The sequence below is a fragment of the Lithobates pipiens genome, unplaced genomic scaffold, assembly GCF_037356315.1.
Source record: "Lithobates pipiens isolate NorthernLeopardFrog02 unplaced genomic scaffold, aLitPip1_a1.2 Scaffold_30, whole genome shotgun sequence".
Lineage (NCBI taxonomy): Eukaryota > Metazoa > Chordata > Amphibia > Anura > Ranidae > Lithobates > Lithobates pipiens.
The window spans coordinates 40481625-40508073 of record NW_027507791.1 but is presented as its reverse complement, the minus strand read 5'-3'; the positions used below and the strand labels follow the sequence as shown (position 1 = coordinate 40508073).

Below are 26449 nucleotides of genomic sequence, written 5' to 3'. Positions count from 1 at the left end.
TGCTCCAAAACAGCTAATTTGCATGTTTGTTGTCAAAAAGTCCGACCATGTGTACGGGCCTTTAGTTATAAACATTTAAATTAGTTTTAAAGGAAATGCAGTGCCTTGCAAAAGTATTCACCCCCTTGCCATTTTTCGTGTTTTGTTGCTTCACAACCTGAAATTGATATGGATTGTTTTAAGAATTTGTGTAATTTAATTTACAGAACAATTTAATTTATTGTGAAGCAAGGGAACTCTTAAGGTGCCACCATACCAAGACATTCTGGACAATTTCATGCTCCCAAGTTTGTGGGAACAGTTTGGGGACGGCCCCTTCCTGTTCCAACATGACTGCACACCAGTGCACAAAGCAAGGCCCATAAAGACATGGACGAGCAAGTTTGGGGTGGAGGAACTTGGCACAGAGTCCTGACCTCAACCCGACGGAACACCATTGGGGTGAATTAGAGCAGAGACTGCGAGCAAGGCCAGTCAAATTCCTCCACTCCAAACTCGCTCATACATGGATCTTGCTTTGTACACTGGTGCACAGTCACGTTGGAACAGGAAGGGTCCATCCCCAAAGTGTTCCCACAAAGTTGGGAGCATGAAATTGTCCAAAATTTCTTGGTATGCAGACGCCTTAAGAGTTCCCTTCACTGGAACCAAGGGGCCAAGCCCAACCCCTGAAAAACAACCCCCATCATAATCCCCACCCCCACCTAATGATTTGGACCAGTGCACAAAGCAATGTCCATAAAGACATAAGTGAGTGAGTTTGGGGTGGAGAAACTTGACTGGCCTGCACAGAGTCCTGACCTCAACCAAATAGACCACCTTTTGGGATGAATTAGAGCGGAGACTGCAAGCCAGGCCAGTCAAGTTCCTCCACCCAAAACTCACTCCTCCATGTCTTTATGGACCTTGCTTTGTGCACTGATGTGCAGTCATGTTGGAAAAGGAAGGGGCCATCCCCAAACTGTTCCCACACAGTTGGGTGCATGAAATTGTACAAAATGTCTTGGTATGCTGACACCTTAAGACTTCCCTTTACAGGAACTAAGGGGCCAAGCCCAAATGCTGAAAAACAACCCCACATCATAATCCCCCCTCCACCAAATGATTTGGACCAGTGCACAAAGCCAGGTCCATAAAGACATTGAGGAGTGAGTTTGGGGTGGAGGAACTTGACTGGCTTGTACCTCAACCCGATAGAACACCTTTGGGATGAATTAGAGCAGAGACTGCAAGCCAGGCCAGTCAAGTTCCTCCACCCCAAACTCTCTCCTCCATGTCTTTATGGGCCTTGCTTTGTGCACTGGTGGGCAGTCATGTTGAAAAAGGAAGGCGCCATCCCCAAACTGTTCCCACAAAGTTGGGTGCATGAAATTGTACAAAATGTCTTGGTATGCTGACACCTTAAGAGTTCCCTTTACAGGAACTAAGGGTCCAAACCCAACCCCCGAAAAACAACCCCACATCATAATCCCCCCTCCACCAAATGATTGGGACCAGTGCACAAAGCCAGGTCCATAAAGACATGGATGAGTGAGTTTGGGGTGGAGAAAATGTGTTGGCCTTCACAGAGTGATGCTGATGATCAATCTGATAGAACACCTTTGGGATGAATTAGAGCGTAGACTGCAAGCCAGGCCAGTCAAGTTCCTCTACCCCAAACGTGCTCATTCATGTCTTTATGGACCATTTCTATAAATCTTTCAATTTCAAATAAGCACAGGGTCACGATTACCTGAATTTTGTTGGTGACTTAACAAAGGGAATAATGAAGATAATTGTCTCCTCTTTGCAAACAGCAAGATGACAACAAGCAAGAGCAGTAAAGCTAAAACTCCGAGTACCGGCCATATGATATTGCTTCCTGAAAATGAAGTGTTATTTGTAACTTATTATCAATATCTGAATGAAAAATCACAAGAAATTAATAAACGTAAATTAAAATGTACCCACTGTCCCAAATAACTCTTTTTGATTTCTTTGGATTAAATTCTAAGAACCCTTAACATATTCTTCCTTTACCAGAATTTAATGCATATGGGTATTAGATTTAATTGTTATCAATGTGGCATTTATTTGATCTACTAAATAGACATGTACACTGCCTAAAAATTAATTTGTTTTTATTTCATTTGTTTTTTTGTTTTTTGTTTTTCATTTTTCGGGTCATTCATTATGATCGAAATTCGAAAATTTGTAAATTGGTAAATTAAAAAATGTGAAAATCCATAAATTCGTAAATTAAAACGTTTGAAAATTCAGAAATTCAACATTTTCAGAAATTCGAAAATTCAAGAATTCAAAAATCCGAAAATAAGAAAGGAAATTGAAAAGAAGGAAAATCTAACAATTCTAAATAATAACTAACTAACTAATAATAACTAACTATTCATTTATAAGTATTGGAATTTCCTTTCAAATGGAATGAGTTAATAATAATAGAAATAACATGTTTTTATTAGTATTATTATTGCCATTTAATATTATTAATTTGTTATGTTCCATTTATTTAGATACAGCGTTCGTTATTTTGGATAATTTGTCTCTAACAGCTAAATTCGAAAGGAAACTCCAATACCTATAATTTAATACTTAGTAACAGTAACTTATTATTAGTTAGTTATTATTTCTGATTTTTGGATTTTTGGGTTTTTAAATTTTCGCTCTTATTTTTGGATTTTCGTTCTTTAGAATTTTTGGGTTTTCAAATTTTCGTTCTGATTTTTGGATTATCGTTCTTTTGAATTTTCCTTCTTATTTTCGAATTTTGAATTTCCGAGTTTCCGAATGTTCAAATATTTGAATTTACAAAATTACGGAAATTAGACTTTACGAATTTTAGAATATGCAAATTTACGATTAGATTAGGAAGGATTCGGTAAACAGGTTTTCGATTATTCAGATATTTCCAAATTAACGACTTTGCTGAAATTCGTTAAAAAATGTATTCGGTACAAAATGAATTGCACATGTCTACTACTTAATATGTTTTATAGTACTAATACTTTTCAAAAGCCAAAACGTATTTTTCTCAGGTGAATAGAGTAGCAAGTAGTAGAGTAGTTACACCCCTGGAAAAGTTTTTGCCATCTATGTCTTATTGTGTGGGATTTCCCAAAGTGAGGGAAATCCCCTTAGACAGTTGTCCTCAATCATTTCCCCATTGGAAGATTTCCACTTTAATACTTTTCTAGTGACAGCTCAATTTAAAATAAATGTTTTCCTATTTTAAGTTCAGGTGCCAGTTAGACATGTGCACTGCCAAAAAATTAGTTTGTTTTCGTTTTCATTTCATTAGTTTTGTTTTTTTCCTTTTTTGGGTCATTCGTTATGATCACAATTAGTAAATTTGTAAATTGGCACATTTGTGAAGTCGTAAATTTGTACATTCGCACATTCGTGAATTTGTACATACGCAAATTCGTAAATTTGTAAATTCGTACATTCATCAATTAGAAAACTCGTATATTCGTAAAAATTCGTACATTCGTACTTTACTTTGGTAAATTAGAAAATTCGGAAATTTGGAAGTGCGAAATTCGAAAATCCGAAAAACCTGAAAATTTGAAAAATTTAAATAGTAACTATTAAATTATAGACATGTGCAATACTGAAATATATTGTTTCGGAATTTCGTTTTCGTCCAAAAAATGTATTAATTTAGTTACTCCCGAAATTCATTTTTATTTATTTAGTTTCGTTAAAAAATGCATTTGTCCACAAATCCGAAATAATTAAGGTCGAATCTGTCATTGAAGGCTTATGGTGTCTGTCGAATGTTCTAAGAAGATTCGATGGAATAGCTTGTAGGCGGAAGATTTCGACGGAGCAGCTAAACTGTATGACGCTGCAATCGTACATTTCCCGTCGAATGTTCCGCCTACAAGTTATAATAGATTTCTAATGCTGTATGACACTAGTAATAATTATATTTATTAATCAGTCAACCAACATTGGAATTCTTCTATAGCCTATGGGCGGAGCATTTGACCATAAATGTCCACTCGCAGCAACTGCTTCACTGAATCTTCATGTCAAATCTTTTCTCTCTATGCCGAATAATCTTGGAATAATAGAGTTAGGTTAGTCACATTCAAACTTTTTTGCAATTGTCTCTATAATGTCAAATCTTTTCTCTCTATGTGGAATCTTTTCTCTCTATGTGGAATCTTTTCTCTCTATGTGGAATCTTTTCTCTCTATGTAGAATAATCTTGGACTAATAGAGCAAAGGTCAGGCACATTCGACCACAGGTTCGATGGACATAGATTGCTATTGTCAGCATCATGTCAAATCTCCTATCTATATAGAACTTTTGTCACAACGAAAACGAAAATAAAGCATTTGTTTATGTCGGATCTTTCAGTTTTCAGATTCTGCGCATTCGTAAATACCCGAAATTCAGATGAAAATGCATTTGGACGAAAACGAATGCACGTCTATTAAATTATAGGTATTGTAATTTTCTTTCAAATTTGGCTATTAGTGAACGTAATGAATACGAATTTATCCGAAGTTACAAATTATCCGAAATAATGAATGCCGTATCTAAACAAATGGAACGGAACAAATTAATAATAAATAATAATAAAAAGTTTTTTATTATTATTATTGTTATATATATATATATATATATATATGTTATATATTGTTATATTATTATTAATTCATTACGATCCATTCGTTTGTATTTGTTACGTTCACTAACAGCCAAATTTGAAAGGAAATTCCAATACTTATAAGTTCATAGTTAGTAATGGTTAAGTTGCTGTTAGTTAATTATTATTTCAGATTTCCGAATTTCCGAATGTACGAATTTACAAATTTACGAATGTACGAATTTACGAATGTACAAATGTGCGAATTTACAAATTTACGAATGTACAAATGTACAAATGTGCGAATTTATGAATGTGCAAATGTAGGAATTTATAAATGTACGAATTTACTCATTTTCAAACTTTCGGAAAAATTTGTTAAACGGGTTTTCGTTAATTCTGATTTTTCTGAATTAATTAATTTGTCGAACTTTGTTAAAAAAATAATTCAGAACGAAGCGAATTGCACATGTGTAGTGCCAATGATCACCAGGACAAATAGAGTAGAAGTCCCTGATGGGGACAGTAATGTAAACCCAATAGTAGTTATAATTCTTTCTTTCTTCATCCATAACTACCTATCTTGGCTTTAGATGCACTTTAAGGCCATAGTGTGCTCTGTACACTATTCAACTCATTGAACAGTTTTTAAAACAAAATATCCATTAACATATATTAAATTGTTATATAGTACCCCATGGTCTCCTGAGGAAGTGACACACTGCGAAACACATTGGGACCTTTAGGACCTTCTTGTAAAGTTTGTCCTACCATTAAGGATTCTGGTGCCTTCTATGTGACTTAACAACTACTGTATGTGATAGTGACTTGATGCATTGACTTATGGAGGTCTGGTCTATTAGTAGGGAGATACAGAGGTTGTGGTTGTGGCTCGGCTTAGGAAATTGTGAATACATACTTAGTTGCTTGGCTTTATTTCATTTTAATCTTTTGTACACAATTAATGTAATCATTTTTAAGGCTTTTAAGTTGTGTCTTCATTCCTAAGCCCCTGTACACACGGCCGGACATTCTGCCAACCAAATCTGTTGGATTTTGTCCGTCGGATTTTGTCCGAAACTGTTGCATACACGCGGTCGGACTAAGTGATGACGTAATTTCGTTACGATGGGCCTACGTTCAGGCTAGTAGCCAATAGCTTTGATGTAGGAATTTGATCTGAGCATGCGTGCCACTTTGTCCAATCAAAATTCTCTACACATAATCGGAGTATCTCTGATCGAACCAGTTGGTCGGAAAATATTTCCAACAAGTTGGAAAATTGGGTCACACACAGTCGGATTATCCGACAGCACGGTCCGACAGGACACATTCCGACGGATTCTCCGACCGTGTGTACAAGGGCTAAGAATTATGGCACAGTAGATAATCCAATATTTTTTTGTCTATTTGATATTTAATATTTTTCCAAAACAAAAAACAGATTCACAGCTATAATTCCATTCATTTGAGAAAAGTTTTCCATCCTGCTCCTTCAAATTTTCTCATTCCTGTGATCAAAAATGAACCAATCAATGTGAATTGAATCAATGTGACTCAACTAAGAACTGGAAAATTGAGGAACGTGACAAAAATAAAAAATCTTTTAATGAAATTCTGCTGTTGTGTGGCCATCCTAATGATCTACTTTATGTTGGCTAGACTACTCAAACAGACTTTATCGATCTTCGTGAATGTGGACTCACCAAGTGGATGGCTTTCCAAGATTTGGCTGATCTGAAATGTTTCCACAATATAGAAAGGCTTGTTGTCTGCTAAGTTGTTGATGCTGACCTTACAACTATAAGTTCCTGCATGATGACTTTGGAGAGATTCAATGTATAGAACTTTGCCATTGTCTCCTAGTTGGTAGGATTCAGGGTTCTTTTCCACCGCTGTCTCATTGTGCAACCACAGGAATAAGGGGGACATTCCTTTCTTTATGGAGCAATTCAGTGTCAAAGATTCTCCATATACAAAATCCTTACTGTCTTTATCCACGGTGATAGTTATACCTGTAAAAAAAAAATCAAAAAAAAAAAAAAGATGAATTATTTTAATAAAAAAAGACACAAAATTGATATCTTGGTTGTGGAACGGCATCTGATATGTATTTTTTTTTTTTGCAGGACATTTTATACTTTTTAGAGCTGGTGTTAAATTTGGTTGTTTTTTCATCATTCCAACAGTGAGTGAATATATTTATATTGGCTTCAAGGCTAAATTACATCATACACAATGTGAAACAATGAGGCGAAGATAACACAACAGATAGCAGAGCTTGAACTCACTTTGTACGAAGATGCAGATGCTGGTGCTGTTTTTTCTAACATTGCCATCCTGGGATTGTACAGAACACTGGTAGCTTCCTGTGTTCTCTTCTTTGGCTTTATCGATCACATAAATATCAGCACTGTGGATAATTTGAGAGTCTTTATAAAACAAATATTTAAGGCTGGTGCTTCCTTTAGGATCGGTCACACACTCCAATGTCACCTGCTCGCCTTCTTTCACAAGGCGTGATGGACCGACTCTGATTTCTGGCGTTGTGAACAACTCTAGAACGCATTTCAATAAATACGATTACAAATTAAATCCATGTAGTGTTTACGCTTGATTAACGTCTAAACATCTACTGTTATATTGTATGTCCCTATGCTCATGGTTGGCAGGCATAACAGCGTGGTCACGGGGACATGGCATGTGCGCACGGGAACTACTTCCGCCAGTAGTTGGTGTGATCAGTATAAAGAGGGGAGTTGCCAGGCCGTACAGCCAATCCCATGAATGAAGTCGAGATGACGAAACATGTCGGGGCTTGGCTGTATGGCAACCATTTGTGACGCATGATGTTTTACCGGATGTGAGGTATCAATACTGACGAGTGAAGGTGAGGTTTAGAGGCTGCATTGTGGGTCCGCCGTGACCACAATACACCGATACAGTGTGCTAACAGGAGTTTGCCTTTGATGCCTTTTTGTGAGTTGAATGGTTGAAGATTTTATTTTACAATAAAAGAAAAGCCCGGCGCCGCAGGGGTTAACAAAACCCTGTAGGCAGAGGGCTGGGATGACTGTGTGAACAGTGCATGTCAGCCCTGCATGATAGGGGGCGGGGGATTGGCCGAGGGGAGTAGGGTGTGAGTTACTCACTGCAGAGAAGCTGATCTCGCCCCCTTCACGAGGCAGCATTCAAGAAAAAAGTTTCCCACACTCCCTCCCTAATCTTGGGTTGTATATGTCGAGGTGTGTTTTTTCTGTGTTGTGTGTTTGTGTTTTTCTCTTTCAGGACTAGAACATGGACTGTCGTGGCAGTGGCTGGTGTTTGGTTTTTGTGGGTGAGGAAGAGAGTTCTGAATGAAGAGTCAGGATCTGTCGGTGGTACGGGTCCTGTGGGTGGTACTCCAGTTAACGGAGGTTATCTGGTAATTGGTTATGGGGGCATTGCGGTAGGTGTGTGTCTCTGAGTCAGCCTGTCGGCTTGAGGCCCAAAAACCCACATCAGAGGGACCGCAGTGTCATAATTTTTGGATATAACCTGAGGGTTATTGGTGTACCTGCAAAGACCAACACTAGGGGGAGCTGATGTTTTCGTCATAACTGATGTTGTTTTTTTACTGTTTTTATTATGGTTTATGTTATTTAAAGAGTTATATATTTTTGGATATTTTATACAGTTTGTTTAATAAATTAATGGCTGCTACGGCCTATTTTACTCAAAAAGTGGTATGGTCTTATTTATTATATAATGGGGAGGTAAGTGGAGTATAGGTTGGTAGCAAAATGCATATATGTTATACAATAGTCATGGTTTTATGTTATTACACTATTGGAAGCACTTTGTTTTATTTACGTGTGGGGCAATCCTCTTTCTGTTGGGCACGGTTGGAAGTCGGAAGTACTGTTAACCCTGGTGGGTCCAAAAGTGTTGTTGCCGAGCATGAGAATGCAAGGCATTTACATTTGGTGAGTGAGTTTCTTAAGGGGAGCAAAATCAATGGCACAAACGGTGTGACGGAAGGAAGTTCACTTTTGAATAATAATCATAGAAGATCTGCCACCAAATTAATCACTTGGAGTTTATCATCTTTATGGGCTTTCTTTGAACACTTTTTTTTCCACTATATATAAAAAAAATTTGTATGATTTTTGTATTATATGTTATTTGGTTTATTTTATGATCAGTAGTCACTATCATATGGTGTTATTTGTATTGTTTTAGTAACCTTCACTTTGATATTGTGATATTAGCGCCACTATTTCTTCATTTAAATATGTTTTACATATATTATCACTTTAAGTGGTAGCTCTGGGTAGGTGGTAGAACTAAGGTGACGTGAGAAAAGTGTGTGGGCCGCTCAGGCTTAATAGGGAAGGGTAAATGTAGATAACTGCTGCTAGAGTGTTGACAGGGGATGGAGCCTGTCCTGGCTCCTGCAAATGTTCAAGAAAGGAAGGGTGACCCCTGGAAGTTGCACATTTATGGTGTTCTGCTGCAATGAATGGAGCGGCAAACATCAGCCTGGACTCTGACCAACCGACTATGCCGACCGGGCGGCAACAGTGGTGTAGTGTGTAGCACTCTCGCCTAGCAGTAAGAAGGGTTGCTGGCTCGAATCCCAACCATGACACTACCTGCCTGGAGCTTGCATGCCCCCACTGTGGCCACGTGGGCCTCCTCCGGGCACCCCAGCCTCCCCCCACAATCCAAAGACATGCAGGTAGGCCAATGTACAGGGATAGGAACAATTGTAGACACACACTCAGGTTGCACTGGATGGACTGGTGTCTTTATTCAACCTTACTAACTATGAAACTATGAAATCCCCTCTCCTAGCATCAATACCCCCCCAACACAAATCTCCCTTCCTAGCATAAACAGCCCCCTCCCTTCAAATCACCCCCTCCACCACAACCCCCCAAATCCCCACCATGCCCAGGGCTGCCCGCCCACCCCCCGGCCCTGATGCCAGCTGTTTTATTTCACATATGTCACACAACCCTAGGTAGGTGGTAGAATCAATGGATGGTGCTCTGAGATGGGTAGGTGGTAGAACCAAGGGATGGTGCTCTGAGGTGGGTAGGTGGTAGAACCAAGGGATGGTGCTCTGAGGTGGGTAGGTGGTAGAATCAATGGATGGTACTCTGAGGTGGGTAGGTGGTAGAACCAAGGGATGGTGCTCTGAGGTGGGTAGAGGGTGGAGAGAAGGGGTGACTTGGAAGGGGTGATAGCTGCACCTATTCTCTGAGAAAAAAAGCCCTTATGGCTCATATACAAACAATGAAGTGAAAATAACATAAAAGAGTATCAGAGCTTGCACTTACTTTGTATGAGGATGTGGACTTCAGTGCTGTTTTTTCTAACACTTCCATCCCGGGATTGTACGGAACACTGATATCTTCCTGAGTTCTCTTCTCCAGCTTTACCAATCACATAACTGGTCTTCCAATCAGCACTTAGGATAATTTGAGAATCTTTATAAAATGTATATAAGAGGGTGGTGCCCCTTTGAATAGGATCAGACACACACTCCATTGTCACCTGCTGGCCCTCATTCACGGAGAGTGATGGATCAACTGTTATTTCTGGTGACAGGAACAATTCTAGAACACAAATTAACAATTAATCAGGTTCAAAAAGACTAGAATGAACATCCGGCATTGTCTTCAATATTTTTTTAGTGACCCAATGTAAAAAATGATTAAAAACCCTAGCTTTGTAAAAAGTCTTTTGCCCTTAATATACTTTTGCCCTTATTATACTGAGAAGCCTAATTTCATACTTTTGTTCATCTTGCTTAACTACAAACTTATTGTATGATTCTTTTTTTTTGTATTGTTTTCAATAAAATATTTGAAAAGGTAAAAAGTCTTTAGCCTCGTACACGCGATCTGATTGTTGGCCAACATAACTTTGGAATTTTGTCCGAAGGCCGTTGGCTCAAACTTTTCTAGCATACACACGGCCACACAAATGTTGGTCAACAAACACGAACTCAGTGACGTTCTATGTGGTTTCTCAGCTCTTTAGCGCCACCCTTTGGGCTCCTTCTGCTAATTTTGCGTTAGCAGAAGTTGGGTGAGCGTTGATTCGCGTTTTTCTTTTCGCGTTTTTCATTTCGCGATTTTCAGTTCACGCTTTTCATTTCGTGCTTTTCAGTTCGTTCATCAACCAGCCATGTTGTGGAATCGGAGGAGATAACGTGTTATTTATGATTGGCCTTGGAGTTTTTGCTTTGACATTATTTTTTTGGTTGAATAATAATGATTTGATTTGTTATATTTTCTATATTTTTGGATGCGTAGAATGCAGTTTTTGATTAAGTTCTATTGGCAGATATCATGTCTAATTTTATTTGTTTTCTTTTTTTTTAATGCACAATAAAAAAAATTGTGTAGAATAATACTTGGCTCTGTGTTTTACTTCAAATTACATTTTGGGAGTCGGCAGTTACATTTTAAAGAATACAATGTAAGATTAACCCTTTTTAGCCCCGGACCATTTTGCTGGCTTAAGACCAGAACACTTTTTGCGATTCGGCACTGCTTCGCTTTAACTGACAATTGTGCAGTCGTGCGACGTGGCTCCCAAACAAAATTGACGTCCTTTTTTTCCCACAAATAGAGCTTTCTTTTGGTGGTATTTGATCACCTCTGCGGTTTTTATTTTTTGTGCCATAAACAAAAAAATAGCGACAATTTTGAAAAAAATTCATTATTTTTTATTTTTTGCTATAATAAATATCCCCCAAATATATATAAAAAATTTTTTTTTTTTCCTACGTTTAGGCCGATACATATTCTTCTAACTATCTTTGGTAAAAAAAAATCGCAATAAGCGATTATTGATTGGTTTGCGCAAAATTTATAGCGTTTACAAAATAGGGGATAGTTTTATGGCATTTTTATTAATATTTTTTTTTTTACTAGTGATAATTAATAAGTGTGTCCTGGGGCGTGTTACTAACTGTGTGGGGTGTGGCTGTGTGTTAGTGAACACTGATCTCTGCTCCAATCACAGGGAGCAGAGATCAGTGTCACTTGTTGCTAGGCAGAACGCAATGTTCATGAAGGGTCTGGTATGGATAATTAGGGGGAACCCCACGTAAATTTTTTTTTTATTTGACGCAGGGTTCCCCTTAAAATCCATACCAGACCTGAAGGGCCTGGTAATGGCCTGGTAATTGATTTTTGGGAACCCCACGCTTTTTTTTTTTTTTATCAATGACTTTCAATGAGTGTTCTCTGTATTACGGGAGCCGACAATTCATTATAGCAGCAAGGGATTTTAAATGACTTTTTTCCTGCAGAAATTACACTTTGTGCAGGGACAGTTCTAAGCACGGGAAACATGCGCCCCTTCACTGGCATACTATAGACACCCCCCAGGTATGAAATTTAAAGGAATATTACACTTTTATTGTTTCACTTTAATCATTATTAAAATCAGTGCTCCCGAAAAAAAACGTCAGTTTTAAAACTTTTTTTTGCATTGATCCATGTCCCCTGGGGCAGGACCCGGGTCCCCAAACACTTTTTAGGACAGCAACTTGCATATTAGCATTTAAAATTAGCACTTTAGAATCTTTTCTCTCTGTCAAATCTTTTGCCAGCAATGCACTGCGATGGCGTAGTGCATTGTGGACCGTTCATGCCACAGGAATTTGGTGCGAACAGTCCACAAAGTTCTGAATTCGCCCGAACAGACAAACGGCCGATGTTTAAGTCGAACACCGAGCTCATCCCTAGTACAGGGCATAAGAGTTCCCTTCACTGGAACTAAGGGGCAAAACCCAACCCCTGAAAGACAACCCCACACCATAATCTCCCCCTTCCACCAAATGATTTGGAGAGGTGGCCCAATACTTTTGGCAATATAGTGTGGATGAGCGAGTTTGGGGTGAAGGAATTTTACTGGCCTGCACAGAGCCCTGACCTCAACCCGATAGAACACCTTTGGAATGAATTAGTGCGAGCCAGGCCTTCTTACCCAACATCAGTGCCTGACCTCACAAATGCTCTTCTGTAAGAATGGTCAAACATTCCCATAGACACTCTCCTAAACCTTGTGGATGGCCTTCCCAGAAGAGTTGAAGCTGCTATAGCTGCAAGGAGTAGGCCAACTCAATATTTAACCCTATGGACTAGGACTGGGATGCCATTAAAGTTCATGTGTGCGTAAAGGCAGGCGTCCCAATACTTTTAGCAAGATAGTGTACATTCCTATATTACTCCAGCAGGACCAATGCAACTATCCAAATGTAGCACTGACATTTTTGCCATCTAATGCAATGTTAATGTGAATACAATGTAAACCTATGGACAATGTTATTCGTTATTTGGCGCCATCTAGTGACCAAAACTGGAAATGGACTTTAGTTATTTTCCTTTTCATGGTGTTGGAAAGATAACAGGAAGTGACTGTGTTTACCTTCGTTATTTGACCTTATCTACCCAGAATGCCAGGTGACCTACCCATAATCACCCTCTACTGAACTGCATGCTGGGTAGGCTATAAAAGGGCCCGCGCGGCCATTTTCTTTCTCTTCTGAACACATGGCCTGTCTGTGAGGCCTTATGAGGAGGTCTCCAGAGAACTGCAGCCTGCAGGGCAGAAATCTAAAGCCAGAGGAGGACTTCACACCACAGCCTGCTGTGACAGCAGTGTGGTTGGATCGGGAAGGATCCAGAGGCACCCTGACAGAGGTAACTGAGAGCTCCTGGTGACCTTGTGAAGCTGATCAGCAAATGGACTGAGACCAGCGGAGTGGAGCTGACTTATTCTTCAGACCCAGTTTGGTGAGGGGGCTGTTGCCCACAGTTTCTTACGCACTTGCATACACCTAGACTTTAACACAGTGTTGCTGGGACTTGTAGTCCCACAGAGGAGAATCTAATAGACAGACTGAGTTTAAGCAGGCCTCAAGCCTATTCATCACAATATTATTAGCACCGTGTTACACCAGAGGCAGTTACAAGTGTATCACGCTACAGGAACAGTTCTAATGTTCATCTCACATTAACCCTTGTTGTTCCACTGCCGGATTACTGTTGGATTACAGTTGTTACAACAACTATTGCTAGCAGAAGAAAAGAAGATCAAAGACTGCATCCTTTATTGCAAGGCCTTGCATTTTATTAAAGTAGGGGGAGCTCCCTAGGGATTGTGTTGTAATTCATTATTGATCCTTCATTTCTATAGCTACTAGTGTGTGCTGGAAGTGGGAAGGTGCCCAGAGTAAGGTGTAGTCCCTCTGAGCACTAGTCCCGATTGGAGCCGTACTCTAAGGGGTCATTCAAGACAACTGTATAGGTATAATCTGTTGTGTATACCTACTGTGCTGTTACATTATGTTTATGTGACAGTGCAAATATTGTACTTACCATTTTACTTTACTCAGTACAAGTTCCAGTAAATATAAGTTTCTTGTTAAGTACTTTGGTGTGGGGTGTTGTTCCTTTTTCTCCAGCAGGTGGAGCCATTGGATACCCAGGTGAAAACAGAGGTATACTGTTATTATATTGTATATTGTGGGGTTGTCTTTCACCATTAGCTCCACACCAACATTGCGCCACAGCTGTGTCAAGGGGACTGAGCCAAGTCAGTGGGGGTTCACTAGCAGAGTACAGGCCCAAACAAATTCAGCAGCTCCTTCAGGGGTCAGGGCTACACAAACATTTCCATACCTTGAATTCTTATTTAAGAACACAGTAGGGGCATAGAGGTTTAAGAAACCCCCTAAAGTGTTGGTTGCCCAACAGACTTTGGACATTTGGCGGGGAATGCACTGGGAGGTAAACATTTGTGCTTTTTATTTGTAGGCTAATCTTTTGACCACTTTAATTTTAACAACAGGGTCATTTTTTTTCAGAGCCATTCTTCCATGCTCACCTTGGATCTGAATAAATATCACATTGCTGTTCTTCCTCACAGTGTCAGATGCCGTCCTCACTTCACAGATATAATTCCCAGAATCCTCCAGCTGAGCTGACTCCACTCTGTATGTATTGGATAAACTGAATTCCCGCACAGTCCGTCCATCTCTGTAGAAGGCATAGTGCACCTCTGTGCCGTCTCTGAGACGGTTAAGTCTGGTGTTACAGGTAAAGGTTGTCTGAACTCCTTCTAGTACAGAATTAAGATCATTTTGTATTTCTGGAGTACTGAACAGATCTATAAAAGATAATGAAAATTCTGTGAGCGGATTTTTTTTATTTATTTACACATACAGTATAGATATAGCCTCATAGGGCCAAATCAATTGATTATAGCAAATAATTGAGAGGGGGGGTAACATAGGGTGCTGAATGGGTGTCCCCACTATATCTAGGGGGACCTGGCAGCCCCGGGCCTGAAGACTTGCTTTAAAATCTATATAAAGCCAAACCATTTATTTTTTGTGGTATTGGCTATAGTAGGATTTCCGCGACATTTGAATTGACATACATTCTTAAACCCAATCTTTCTGGACAGTATGTTTTTTTTTTCCACCGGATGTTGGCTCAAACTTGTCTTGCATACACACGGTCACACAAAGTTGGTCGGAAATTCCGAACGTCAAGAACGCGGTGACATACAACACGTACGACGCCACTAGAAAGAGGAAGTCCAATACCAAGTGTGCCACCCTTTGGGCTCCTTCCGCTAATCTCGTGTTAGTAGAAGTTTGGTGACAGACGGTTCACGCTTTTCAGCCTCCTGCTTTTCCGATCGTTACTGCTCTTCGGTTTGTGCTTGTGGGTTCCTATTTCTATTGCGTATTTGTTTTTCAGTGCGTTCTTGTCTGCTTGTTTCTGATTTTCAGCTCTTCAGTGCTTTCTGTTAGTTCCTTCTGACCAGCCAACCGTTTTAAAACCATGAGGACCCTCACCCTGGACCAGAGGGTTTATAACGACCGTCTGGCCAGAGTCAGGAAGACTGGTGGAGAACGTTTTCGGGATAATCGCCAGCTGGTTCCACCTATTCCTTATGCCAATCAACATGGCGGAATATAAACTTAACCAGATAATCCTTGCATGCTGCGTTCTACACAACTATTTAAGAAGAAATTCAATGAACTATGTTGCTTCAGTTGGGCCTGAGGCCAGACTTCACTAAGAAGCCCTAAAGGTGCTTGAAACTGGCCCTCCTGGCTTGCCCCCCCAAAGCGCCCGCGAAGTAAGACAGAAGTATGTTGAGTACTTTGCTGGTAGGGGGGCCACTGAAATGCCAGAAAATCTTTAAGAAACATTTTATCCTAAAATTTTGAACTTAAACTGAAGGAAGATTTCCTTTGGTTTACTACCTGGGTTTCTTTTAGCTGTCTCCTAGGTTCTCCAATGGGCTTTTTTTTTTTGTGGACATTTTCTTCAATAGTGCAAATGTAATTTTTTTGATACATCAGGTGACAATCTCTTCTTCAGCAAACTATTATTATGTTGTGGGTCTGCTACACACACCTTGTTTTTGTTGTTAATATATTACTGACAAAAATATTCATCATTTTCAGCACCATGAATGAATTTTGTGGAGTCATAAAAATGGCGTGATTGTAGCAAATAAGAAAGCACTGTGGGAGTTATTTACTAAAGGCAAATATACTTTGTACTCCAACACTTAAAAGTGCACATGAAACTGAAAGAAGAAGCCACACATTGTTGAGTAGAAAACATTTTACTCAAAACACATTCACATGTGCGTTAGAAAAGGGTTTTTGAACAAACCAACATCTTTGGTGTATATATATATATATATATGTAATTTCACATTTTAAAGATCCTTTTTTTGGTTGAATAGGCATGTTTCAAAGCATAACATACACAACTCAAGAACTTACAAAGTTCAACTTTGATAAAGTGAAGGCAATATCAGACATTAGTATGTCCAAAGGGTCTTAAACTTACCTTCATCAGATGGGGTGATGTCACTCCTGTAAAAGCCAAATTTTGAAGATGCACACAAATTGAGAGTAAAAATGGGGATTTCCCTCCTGATCCCATGCCTAATGTGCTAGCTTGCATCATGGGGGATCAATGGACGTGTTTTGCGGGTGCAACCCCTTCCTCTCATTTAATTGAGTTGGGAGGAAGGGGTTGCACTCACAAAACACATACATTGAAATCCCCTGATGGCATATAGCACATGTTGACACACTGTATGCATCTTCAAAGTTTGGCTTTTATAATATCTTAAATCGTTTTTGTTTTTTTTAATCAAGAACACACAATAAAACGGTACAATTTTGTTATTTTTTTATATTCTGCCTAAAACATCAATGATGTTCTTAATTTTTTGTTGAACATCATTGATGTTTTACTTTATATTTTCTAAATCCCTATTGCACCCCATTCTCTCCCCGATGAGGATCTGGGCACTTTCACTTGTGAAATGAGATTCTTCTTACACAACATCCACATCACCTAAAAGAAAAAAAACACACCATGTATTATAAATGTGCAGGCAAAGATCTCTTACCTGAAGCTGTGGTCTCAGACACTTAGCTGTTGTGGTGACAATCTCGCCAAATTCATAAACCTCTCCCGCCTCATCCTCTGCTTGTGTTTTAGTGACTTCCTCTTCTTTATGAGGTGGGGGGTCCCTGATGTCCTCAGATGTCCCGAGACTTTTCTCCCCTATGTGAATAAAATTAGATATACTTAGCACACAGATATTTGATGGCAGGAATAGGAATATGAAACATTGCTTGGAAGTGTCATACAATTGTCTGTTTTGGCAGAGTTCCAAGCTGAAGAATATTTTATTTCCTTTCTCAAGCTGGAATACTTCCCTTTTTTGTTAAAGTATCACACACAGAGTCACCCCAAGTATCCACTGAAGCACCTGTGTGGGATACCCAAAAAAGTTTGTTCTGGTGTCCCACACTAGTGCTACTGTGTCCAGATGTGTAAACAGGTGCTGAGTGTCCTCTCCTTTACACCGAATCAAGTTTACATTTCACTGTAGTTACAAACCCATCTAGACAACAAACTTATTTTAATACTAATAGGCATGAACAAATGTAGTTAACCTGTATATGCCAAAATCATATTGTGGGTGTTTCCTACGAGCGATTACTGTGCCCATGAACATCAAAGTAGCCATTTTAAAATGTACAACAGTATAGAAAAGCACATGGAGCAGCAGGAACGTAAAGAAGAAGAGGAACACACGAAAAAAATAATACTTTTTTGCAGCGCTCTCTTAATTCTTCTGTACTGATCCTGCTCCCTCAATTTGAGGTCTGACCAACGTTTCCTAAGTTGATCCTTGGATCGCCGTGCCCCAAAATTCCTGTGCAGACTCTTCACATCTTTAGGAATGATCTTGGCCGTTCTCACATTTGGGTTTGGGTAAGGTTCATGCTTCCCGTCATAGTCGGCCCTCTTTAAGATGTCCACCATCTCTACAAAGGACATATTTGAGGCCTTCAATCTCCTCCAGGATCGTGAGGTTCGGGGCTCCGGCCTTTCGTCGTTGCTGCTCTCCTCTGCACATGTTGTCTCTCCACCATGTTCTCTCCCGCTGCACCGAAAGAGAAGGGGCAGGGAATATACTACAAAGAATGTCAGGGACGGGCAGAGTTTTGCACACGTGCAGTGTATATAAAGCGTAACATGCGTGCGTCGCACGTAGGATCTGTGAGCAGAGGACGAAGTAACGGAAGCGACGATCGTTATAACGAAGGTACAATTTTAAGTTTGTGCATCAGTGGCCTATATTGCTTATAAATTGAGGCCTATATTGGGTCAAGATTAGGAGAATTTCGCCAGACATTAGGGTTTGTCTTGTGTCTTGCATAGAAAATTGATCTATTCAATTATGAGGACTTTATCCCCATATTCATTGATATGTACAGGGAGCTGCCTGTCTGTGGCAGGTAAACCACCTATTTTATAACAATAAACCAAAGAGGAAAGCAGAGCTGGATCAATTGCTGGAGTTTGTGAAGCCGGTGATCCCCACAGTAGACATCCCCTATTTGAAGGCCCTAATTGGTGGCATGAGGAGCACCTATAATAGGGAGTGCAAGAAGGTCCAGGATTCCCAGAGATCAGGAGCTGTAGCAGATGACATTTATGTACCCAGGCTACTATGACAGACTGCATTTTCTGGCAGGCCATACCGAACCCAGGCCAGCACTCTCCAGTCTTCCTTCAAGGCTTCCTTCCCCCCCAGCTGAGGCTTTCCGATGACCAACCTGGGCCTTCCAGGCAGCAACATGTGGGTATAGCATAGTGAGTCAGGTATAGCATTCTTCAAAATATTTCAGGTTGTCAAATTATTGATGTTAAATAGATGTTAGTTTTGATAACTAATTTCTGATTTCACAAAGTGTTTTACATATCAATAGACAGTAGTGGCTACAAATGATTGGGACAAGAATGAAAAATACTTGGGTCAGAGTGATAGTCTTTTCTATTTATTAACATTCAATTTGCAACAGTCATGAGCTGAAAATTGTGTGTGATTGATGAACCAAAAACTAAAACTAAGTCTCAGCTAGGAGGAGGCTGTGGAAAGTGGCAACCAGAAGGTGGTGGGGTAAGTGGCAGCCAGTAGGTGGCCAGGCCTAGTAGCCTGCCAGAATGCCAGGTCCCTCCCCTAGGCCTTCCACAAAAAAGTGCCAGGAAGAGGAGTAACCTGAAGGAGGCAGAAATTGGCCTATTTCTGAAGGCTACTGCAGCCCCCAGAAACCCCCCAGAGTGTTCAAGAGTACTATGCCTACGTGACAGCCTGCAAAATGCTGGAAATGGAGGAGGGCTAACACCTCTTATGTGAGGAAGCGATGTTACAAGCCCTAAATAAGGGGTTGAGGGGTGAACTCACAAGCTAAAGCCATGTTTGTGAGTTCAACCATGGTCCTCCTCCTCCTCCGGGTCCTCCTCCAGGTCCTCCTCCGCCTCCACCTCCTGCCACAACTCCAACACCAGAGCCACAGCCTGGAAGGAAGTGTCTAAGGAAGACAAGAGTGTGATGGACTGGGTTCATTCTGGTCTGACAAAAAATGCAGGCTGTGTGTGACCACAGCCTGGGGACATAGATGTCATCTGCTGCTGTTCCTGATCTCTTGTAGTCCTGGACCGTACCGTGCTCCCTATTATAAGGACTCCTCAGGCCACCAATTTTGACTGTAAAATTATTGATGTGTGCCTTGGGGTACAAAGGCTTCGCAAATTTCAGCAGTTTCTCCAGCGTTGCCTTCCTCTTTCATTTGTTATGACGCAGAATAAATGGCTATTTATTTTTCGCAAATACTTGCCTATGTGTTTTACTTCAAAAAGGACAGTTTGTTTGTGAGTAGGCAGGTACATTTCAAAAATACAAGGTCAAATTAACAAGGGACACCTACCAAACTCCTTGAGGTAAAAAAATATAAGATAATAATGGTGTTGTAAATTGACACACAAATAGAGAAATAATATTATGGAGAGCACTAGAAAAAATTTAAAAAATAAAAATAAATAAAAAAAATACATTATTATGGAGATTTGATGAAAAACAAAATTAATATTATTCATGAGATCACGAGAAATAATAAAGAACCCAGTTAGTGAGAACTCTGTGTGAATACGAGCAGCAAAACAACTTCATTCTTCCAGCATTCTAAAGAAGAAGAGAATGCGCTGCATTAAACTATTTAAAAAATTGCATTGTGATGAATGTGCCATCTCCAATACAAATGGCCGTTTTACCAGACTGAGCGCTTCTGCCTCGTAATTTATTTCGAGCATGCATGGCACATTGTGTGTTGAAATTGTGTACACATGATCGGAATTTACGTGAACGCATTTTGTTGTCTGAAAATGTGAGAACCAGATCTCAAATTTTGTGCAACGGAAATTCAGATGGAAACTGTCTGATGGAGCCTACACACAGTTGGAATTTCCGACAAAAGGCTCCCTCGGAAAATCCAACCGTGTGTATGGGGCATTACTCTTCAATAAGACACAGAAGTTGAATCCAACATCATTTTACTTCAGCTAACTGAAGTACAGGGGATGTGTTTGTAGTCTTTTAAAGGGTAAGAAGACAATGACTTTCCTGAGCCCTGTCTCTATGAATAGCTAACACTGACTGAGGGAACATGGAAGGAGTGGGTCGGTGCTACCACTAGGCAAAATAGGCAGCCACCTAGGGCTCACTGCTGCCTAGGGTGCCCGGCCACTGTTGTTCCTACTCTCTTCTCTCTGCAGCAAGCAACTAAGTCTCAGCATCAGCAGGCAGCCGCCACTCCATTCGCTCAGAGGCACAGTGGCCACAGAGGACTGTGTCCCGACTCCCGAATAAATGGAAGCATGCACACATTCATTGATGGGCACTGGTGAGGCTGCACTGATGGGTGGTGGTAGGCTGCATTTGATGGGCACTGGTGAGGCTGAATTGATGGGCACTGATGAGGCTGCAATTGATGGGCGCAGCGGAGGCTACATTTGATGGGCGCTGGTGAGTCTGCATTGATGGGTGCTGGTAAAGCTGCATTTGATGGGGGCTGGTAGGCTGCATTGATGGGCACTGGTAGGCTGCATTGATGGGTGCTGGTGAGGCTGCAATTGATGGGCACTGGTAGGCTGAATTTGATGGACACTGGTAGACTGCATTGATGGGTGCTGGTGAGGCTGCATTTGATGGGCACTGGTGAGGCTGCAATTGATGGGCACTGGTGAGGCTGCATTTGATTGGCACTGGTAAGCTCCGTTGATGGGTGCTTGTGAGGCTGCATTTGCTGGGCGCTGGTGAGGCAATTGCAAACCCCACAGGGATTCTAACCAATCACCACACCATTCCAAATTAAACAGAACGTTTTGACTTTAGATACATTTTAACTTAAATTGTGCTATGTACTATATATATATATATATATATATATATATATATATATATATATATAAAGTACATACACTATACTGTCAAAAGTATTGGGACACCTGCCTTTACATGCAGATGAACTTTAACTACTTGCCGCCCCCGCCCAACGATGGGACAGTGTGGCTCTCGTTCTGGGACACTGTCATATGACGGCGTCCCAGAAGAGCCACTCTCATGGCCATGCCATGTTTCTAGGACACAGCGTGACCCCGATCTCTGGAAAGAGTTCCATCCGCAGCTCTTTAACCATGTGATTGGTTGTGTCCAATCATAGCTGGTCACATATAAACACAAAAATGCCAGTAATCGACGATCCTCGCCTCACTCTGACAGAGGGTGTGGCGAGGAGAGCCGATCAGCAACATCTCCTCGCAGGAGATAACAAAACATGTAATCAGGGCACTGATCATCAGTGCCCTGATTACAATATAGCGCCACCATGTCACCAAACAGTGCCAGCAATTAGTGCCGACCATTGACCACCAGTGCCAGCAATCAGTGCCCACCAGTGCCAACCATCAGCACCCACCAGCGCCCACAAGTGCCACCAACCAGTGCCCTTTAGTGATGCCACACAGTGCTGGCTATCAGTGCCCCATATCAATGCTGCCCATCAATGCCCATCATTGCTCTCCATCAATACCCATCAGTGTCTCCCATCAGTGCCACTCATCAATGACCATAAGTGCTGTCTATCCGTGGTGCCTATCAGTGCCCACCAGGGCCACCTATCAGTGCCACCCACCAGTGCCACCCATCAGTGGCTCCTTCCTGTTTCAACATAACTGTACACCAGTGCATAAAGCAAGGTCCATAAAGACACGGATGAGCGAGTTTGGGGTGGAGGAATTAGAGTGGAGACTATGAGCCAGGCCTTCTTTATCCAACATCAGTGCCTGACCTCACAAATGCGCTTCTGGAAGAATGGTCAAACATTCCCATAGACACACTGAACCACCTTTCTTCCTATCTCTGCCACCTTTACCATATCGGAGACATTGAGCTAATGCAGCACATTCCATTTTTTTGGGCTTATGATACACATTGGCGTATGACCAGACTGGTAATAGTTCTGGCTTATGATTCATATTGGCCTATGACCAGACTGGTACTAGTTCTTGCTTATGATCCATATTGGCCTATGACCAGACTGGTCTTAGTTCTGGCTTATGATCCATATTGGCCTATGACCAGACTGGTACTAGTTCTGGCTTATGATCCATATTGGCCTATGACCAGACTTGTCTTAGTTCTGGCTTATGATCCATATTGGCCTATGACCAGACTGGTACTAGTTCTGGCTTATGATCCATATTGGCTTATGTCCAGATTGGTACTAGTTTCAGCTTATGATCCATATGGGCTTATGACCAGACTGATACTAGTTCTGGCTTATGATCCATATTGGCTTATGTCCAGATTGGTACTAGTTTCAACTTATGATCCATATTGGCCTATGACCAGATTGGTACTAGTTCTGGCTTATAATCCATATTGGTCTATGACCAGACTGGTCTTAGTTCTGGCTTATGATCCATATTGGCCTATGACCAGACTGGTACTAGTTCTGGCTTATGATCCATATTGGCTTATGTCCAGATTGGTGCTAGTTTCAATTTATGATCCATATTGGCCTATGACCAGACTGGTCTTAGTTCTGGCTTATGATCCATATTGGCCTATGACCAGACTGGTACTAGTTCTGGCTTATGATCCATATTGACTTATGTCCAGATTGGTACTAGTTTCAGCTTATGATCCATATTGGCTTATGACCAGACTGGTACTAGTTTGGGCTTATGATCCACATTGGCTTATGACCAGACTGGTACTAGTTTCAGCTTATGATCCACATTGGCTTATGACCAGACTGGTATTAGTTTTGGCTTATGATTCATTTTGGCTTATGACCAGACTGGTACTAGTTTCAGCTTATGATCCATATTGGCTTATGACTAGACTGGTACTAGTTTGGGCTTATGGTCCACATTGGCTTATGACCAGACTGGTACTAGTTTGGGCTTATGATCCACATTCTCTTATGACCAGACTGGTACTAGTTTTGTCTTATGATCCATAGTGGCGTATGACCAGACTGATGCTAGTTTTGGCTTATGATTCATTTTGGCTTAGGACCAGACTGGTACTAGTTTCGGCTTATGATCCATATTGGCTTATGGCCAGACTGGTACTAGTTTCAGCTTATGATCCCCATTGGCTTATGGCCAGACTGGTACTAGTTTCAGCTTATGATCCATATTGGCTTATGACCAGACTGGTACTAGTTTCGGCTTATGATCCATATTGGCTTGTGTCCAGATTGGTACTAGTTCTGGCTTATGATCCATATTGGCTTATGTCCAGATTGGTACTAGTTTCAATTTATGATCCATATTGGCCTATGACCAGACTGGTCTTAGTTCTGGCTTATGATCCATATTGGCCTATGACCAGACTGGTACTAGTTCTGGCTTATGATCCATATTGACTTATGTCCAGATTGGTACTAGTTTCAGCTTATGATCCATATTGGCTTATGACCAGACTGGTACTAGTTTGGGCTTATGATCCACATTGGCTTATGACCAGACTAGTACTAGTTTCAGCTTATGATCCACATTGGCTTATGACCAGACTGGTATTAGTTTTGGCTTATGATTCATTTTGGCTTATGACCAGACTGGTACTAGTTTCAGCTTATGATCCATATTGGCTTATGACTAGACTGGTACTAGTTTGGGCTTATGGTCCACATTGGCTTATGACCAGACTGGTACTAGTTTGGGCTTATGATCCACATTCTCTTATGACCAGACTGGTACTAGTTTTGTCTTATGATCCATAGTGGCGTATGACCAGACTGATGCTAGTTTTGGCTTATGATTCATTTTGGCTTATGACCAGACTGGTACTAGTTTCGGCTTATGATCCATATTGGCTTATGGCCAGACTGGTACTAGTTTCCGCTTATGATCCCCATTGGCTTATGGCCAGACTGGTACTAGTTTTGGCTTATGATTCATATTGGCTTATGACCAGACTGGTACTAGTTTCGGCTTATGATCCATATTGGCTTGTGTCCAGATTGGTACTAGTTCTGGCTTATGATCCATATTGGCTTATGACCAGACTGGTACTAGTTTCAGCTTATGATCCATATTGGCTTATGACCAGACTGGTACTAGTTTCGGCTTATGATCCATATTGGCTTGTGTCCAGATTGGTACTAGTTCTGTCTTATGATCCATATTGGCTTATGTCCAGACTGGTACTAGTTTGTCTGCATGACTGTGATGGAAACAGTAAGCTCTTTTGGAGCAGAAACTGTTGTCAGTTTTATTTTGTCTGTAAAATGCTGAACAATAAACAGCTTACATAAAAATAAGTGAAGTAAAAATTGAAAACAGAATCTCTACTGTATGCAAAAATTATGTCACTAAAAGGCAACTAGAATTGTGAGCAAAAAACAGGTTAGATGTACTATGTTGCTCTGTCACGGCTTCTCTTTTTCTATAACTCACTATGTTTTCTGCAGTATAACTTTTGGGCTATATATAGGCATATTGACAATAAATCTATAGACTGGACATATGAATCTACAAGACATGCAACCTGCAGGTTAGTGTCCGAGTTCTAATCGAGATAGACAACCCTAAAGGACAAATGAAACAGTGTATATATGAGTGAATGGGAGATATTTAACTACATATGGAAGTATGCATACCTCTACTCACTCACATACTCAAAGGAGTTGTTAATGATTGTATGATTAGAGCTTTCGATTGTGGAAGTTGTTATAATGTCATAAGTCTATGAGCTTTGTATAAGTTTATTCCCTTGTATTGTACAATATGCTTCAATAAAAATTTACTGAACAAAAAAAAAAAAAAAAAAAAATTGAAAACAGAAATTCAAAATGGCCACAATTAAGGTAAGAGATAGAAAGTTACCTTGTACATAAATGTATTTTTCAGCCATTATCCATCGATCTTTAATAATATACTTGAAATATTTTTTACATTTGTAAGTCCCACTCATACTCATGTTTACTTTTGGAATGTGTAAAATATCATTCCTGGATCCTGATAGTTCATTATCTTTGTAAAAAAAATTTGCTATTGTGACTGTATAACTTGGCCAGCTGTGGCAATTCAGACTCAAGGAGTCCCCTTCAATAACAATGGATGGTGCTTGTAGGATGAGGTAGCCTATGAAAAGAAAGGTCAATATTAACACCCATTTTCAGGAAAACTTTTTTTTTTTTTAGAAAGGGGAAATAAGCCTCATGTGGGTATTTTTTTTTTTAAGCTGGAGGTTTATTTGGTCAATGAGACACAAACATTGGGGGTCGATTTACTAAAACTGCAGAGTGAAAAATCTGGTGCCGCTGTGCACGAGAGCCAATCAGCTTCTAACTTCAGCTTCTTTAATTAAGCTTTGGCATCAAAACCTGGAAGCTGATTGGTTTCTATGCACGGTTGCACCAGATTTTTCACTCTCCAGGTTTAGGAAATCAGTCCCAATGGGGTTGATTTACTAAAACTGCATGGTGCAAAATCTGGTGCAGCTCTGCTTAGAAACCAATCAGCTTGCAGGTTTTATTGTCAAAGTTTAATTGAACAAGCTGAAGTTAGAAGCTGATTGGCTGCCATGCACAGCTGAACCAGATTTTGAGTGCAAAAGTTTTTGTAAATCTCCCCAAATGTCTTTTTTTGCACTGAGCATGCTGTCAGTGAAGGCTAACATGCCGCCACTGATATACAAATAAATAAATAACCCTATGGGTGACTTAAGTAAAGCTAAGTGAGAAATGAAAAAAATATATATAAATAAAGAAAGAGTGAATGGGTTAGAGCTGCCTTTACCTAAAAACCTCCACCCCAGAGAATGGGGGGGGGGGTTTGGGTTTAAAAAGTGTGAATGACAGGTTATGGCGCTAAACCCCAAATATTATATACCTGGCGTATTATAGCCTGTCTGTGACATGCAATTTATATTAATTTGATTGG

At 40.4% G+C, this 26449-nt stretch overlaps 1 protein-coding gene across 1 annotated transcript in view; it reads right to left on the bottom strand.

The window, feature by feature from the left end:
* LOC143942187 (Fc receptor-like protein 2) overlaps positions 1 to 22528 on the bottom strand; it is a 28278-nt gene extending 5750 nt beyond the window's left edge. The window contains exons 1-6 of the mRNA XM_077463442.1: positions 22426 to 22528; positions 14487 to 14768; positions 9920 to 10198; positions 6887 to 7153; positions 6302 to 6610; positions 1733 to 1861 (exon numbers count right to left, since the gene is read on the bottom strand). Of these exons, the coding sequence (XP_077319568.1) occupies positions 1733 to 1861; positions 6302 to 6610; positions 6887 to 7153; positions 9920 to 10198; positions 14487 to 14768; positions 22426 to 22528 (1369 nt within the window). The remainder of the gene's footprint in view (positions 1 to 1732; positions 1862 to 6301; positions 6611 to 6886; positions 7154 to 9919; positions 10199 to 14486; positions 14769 to 22425) is intronic.
* Between the last annotated feature and the right edge of the window lie 3921 nt (positions 22529 to 26449).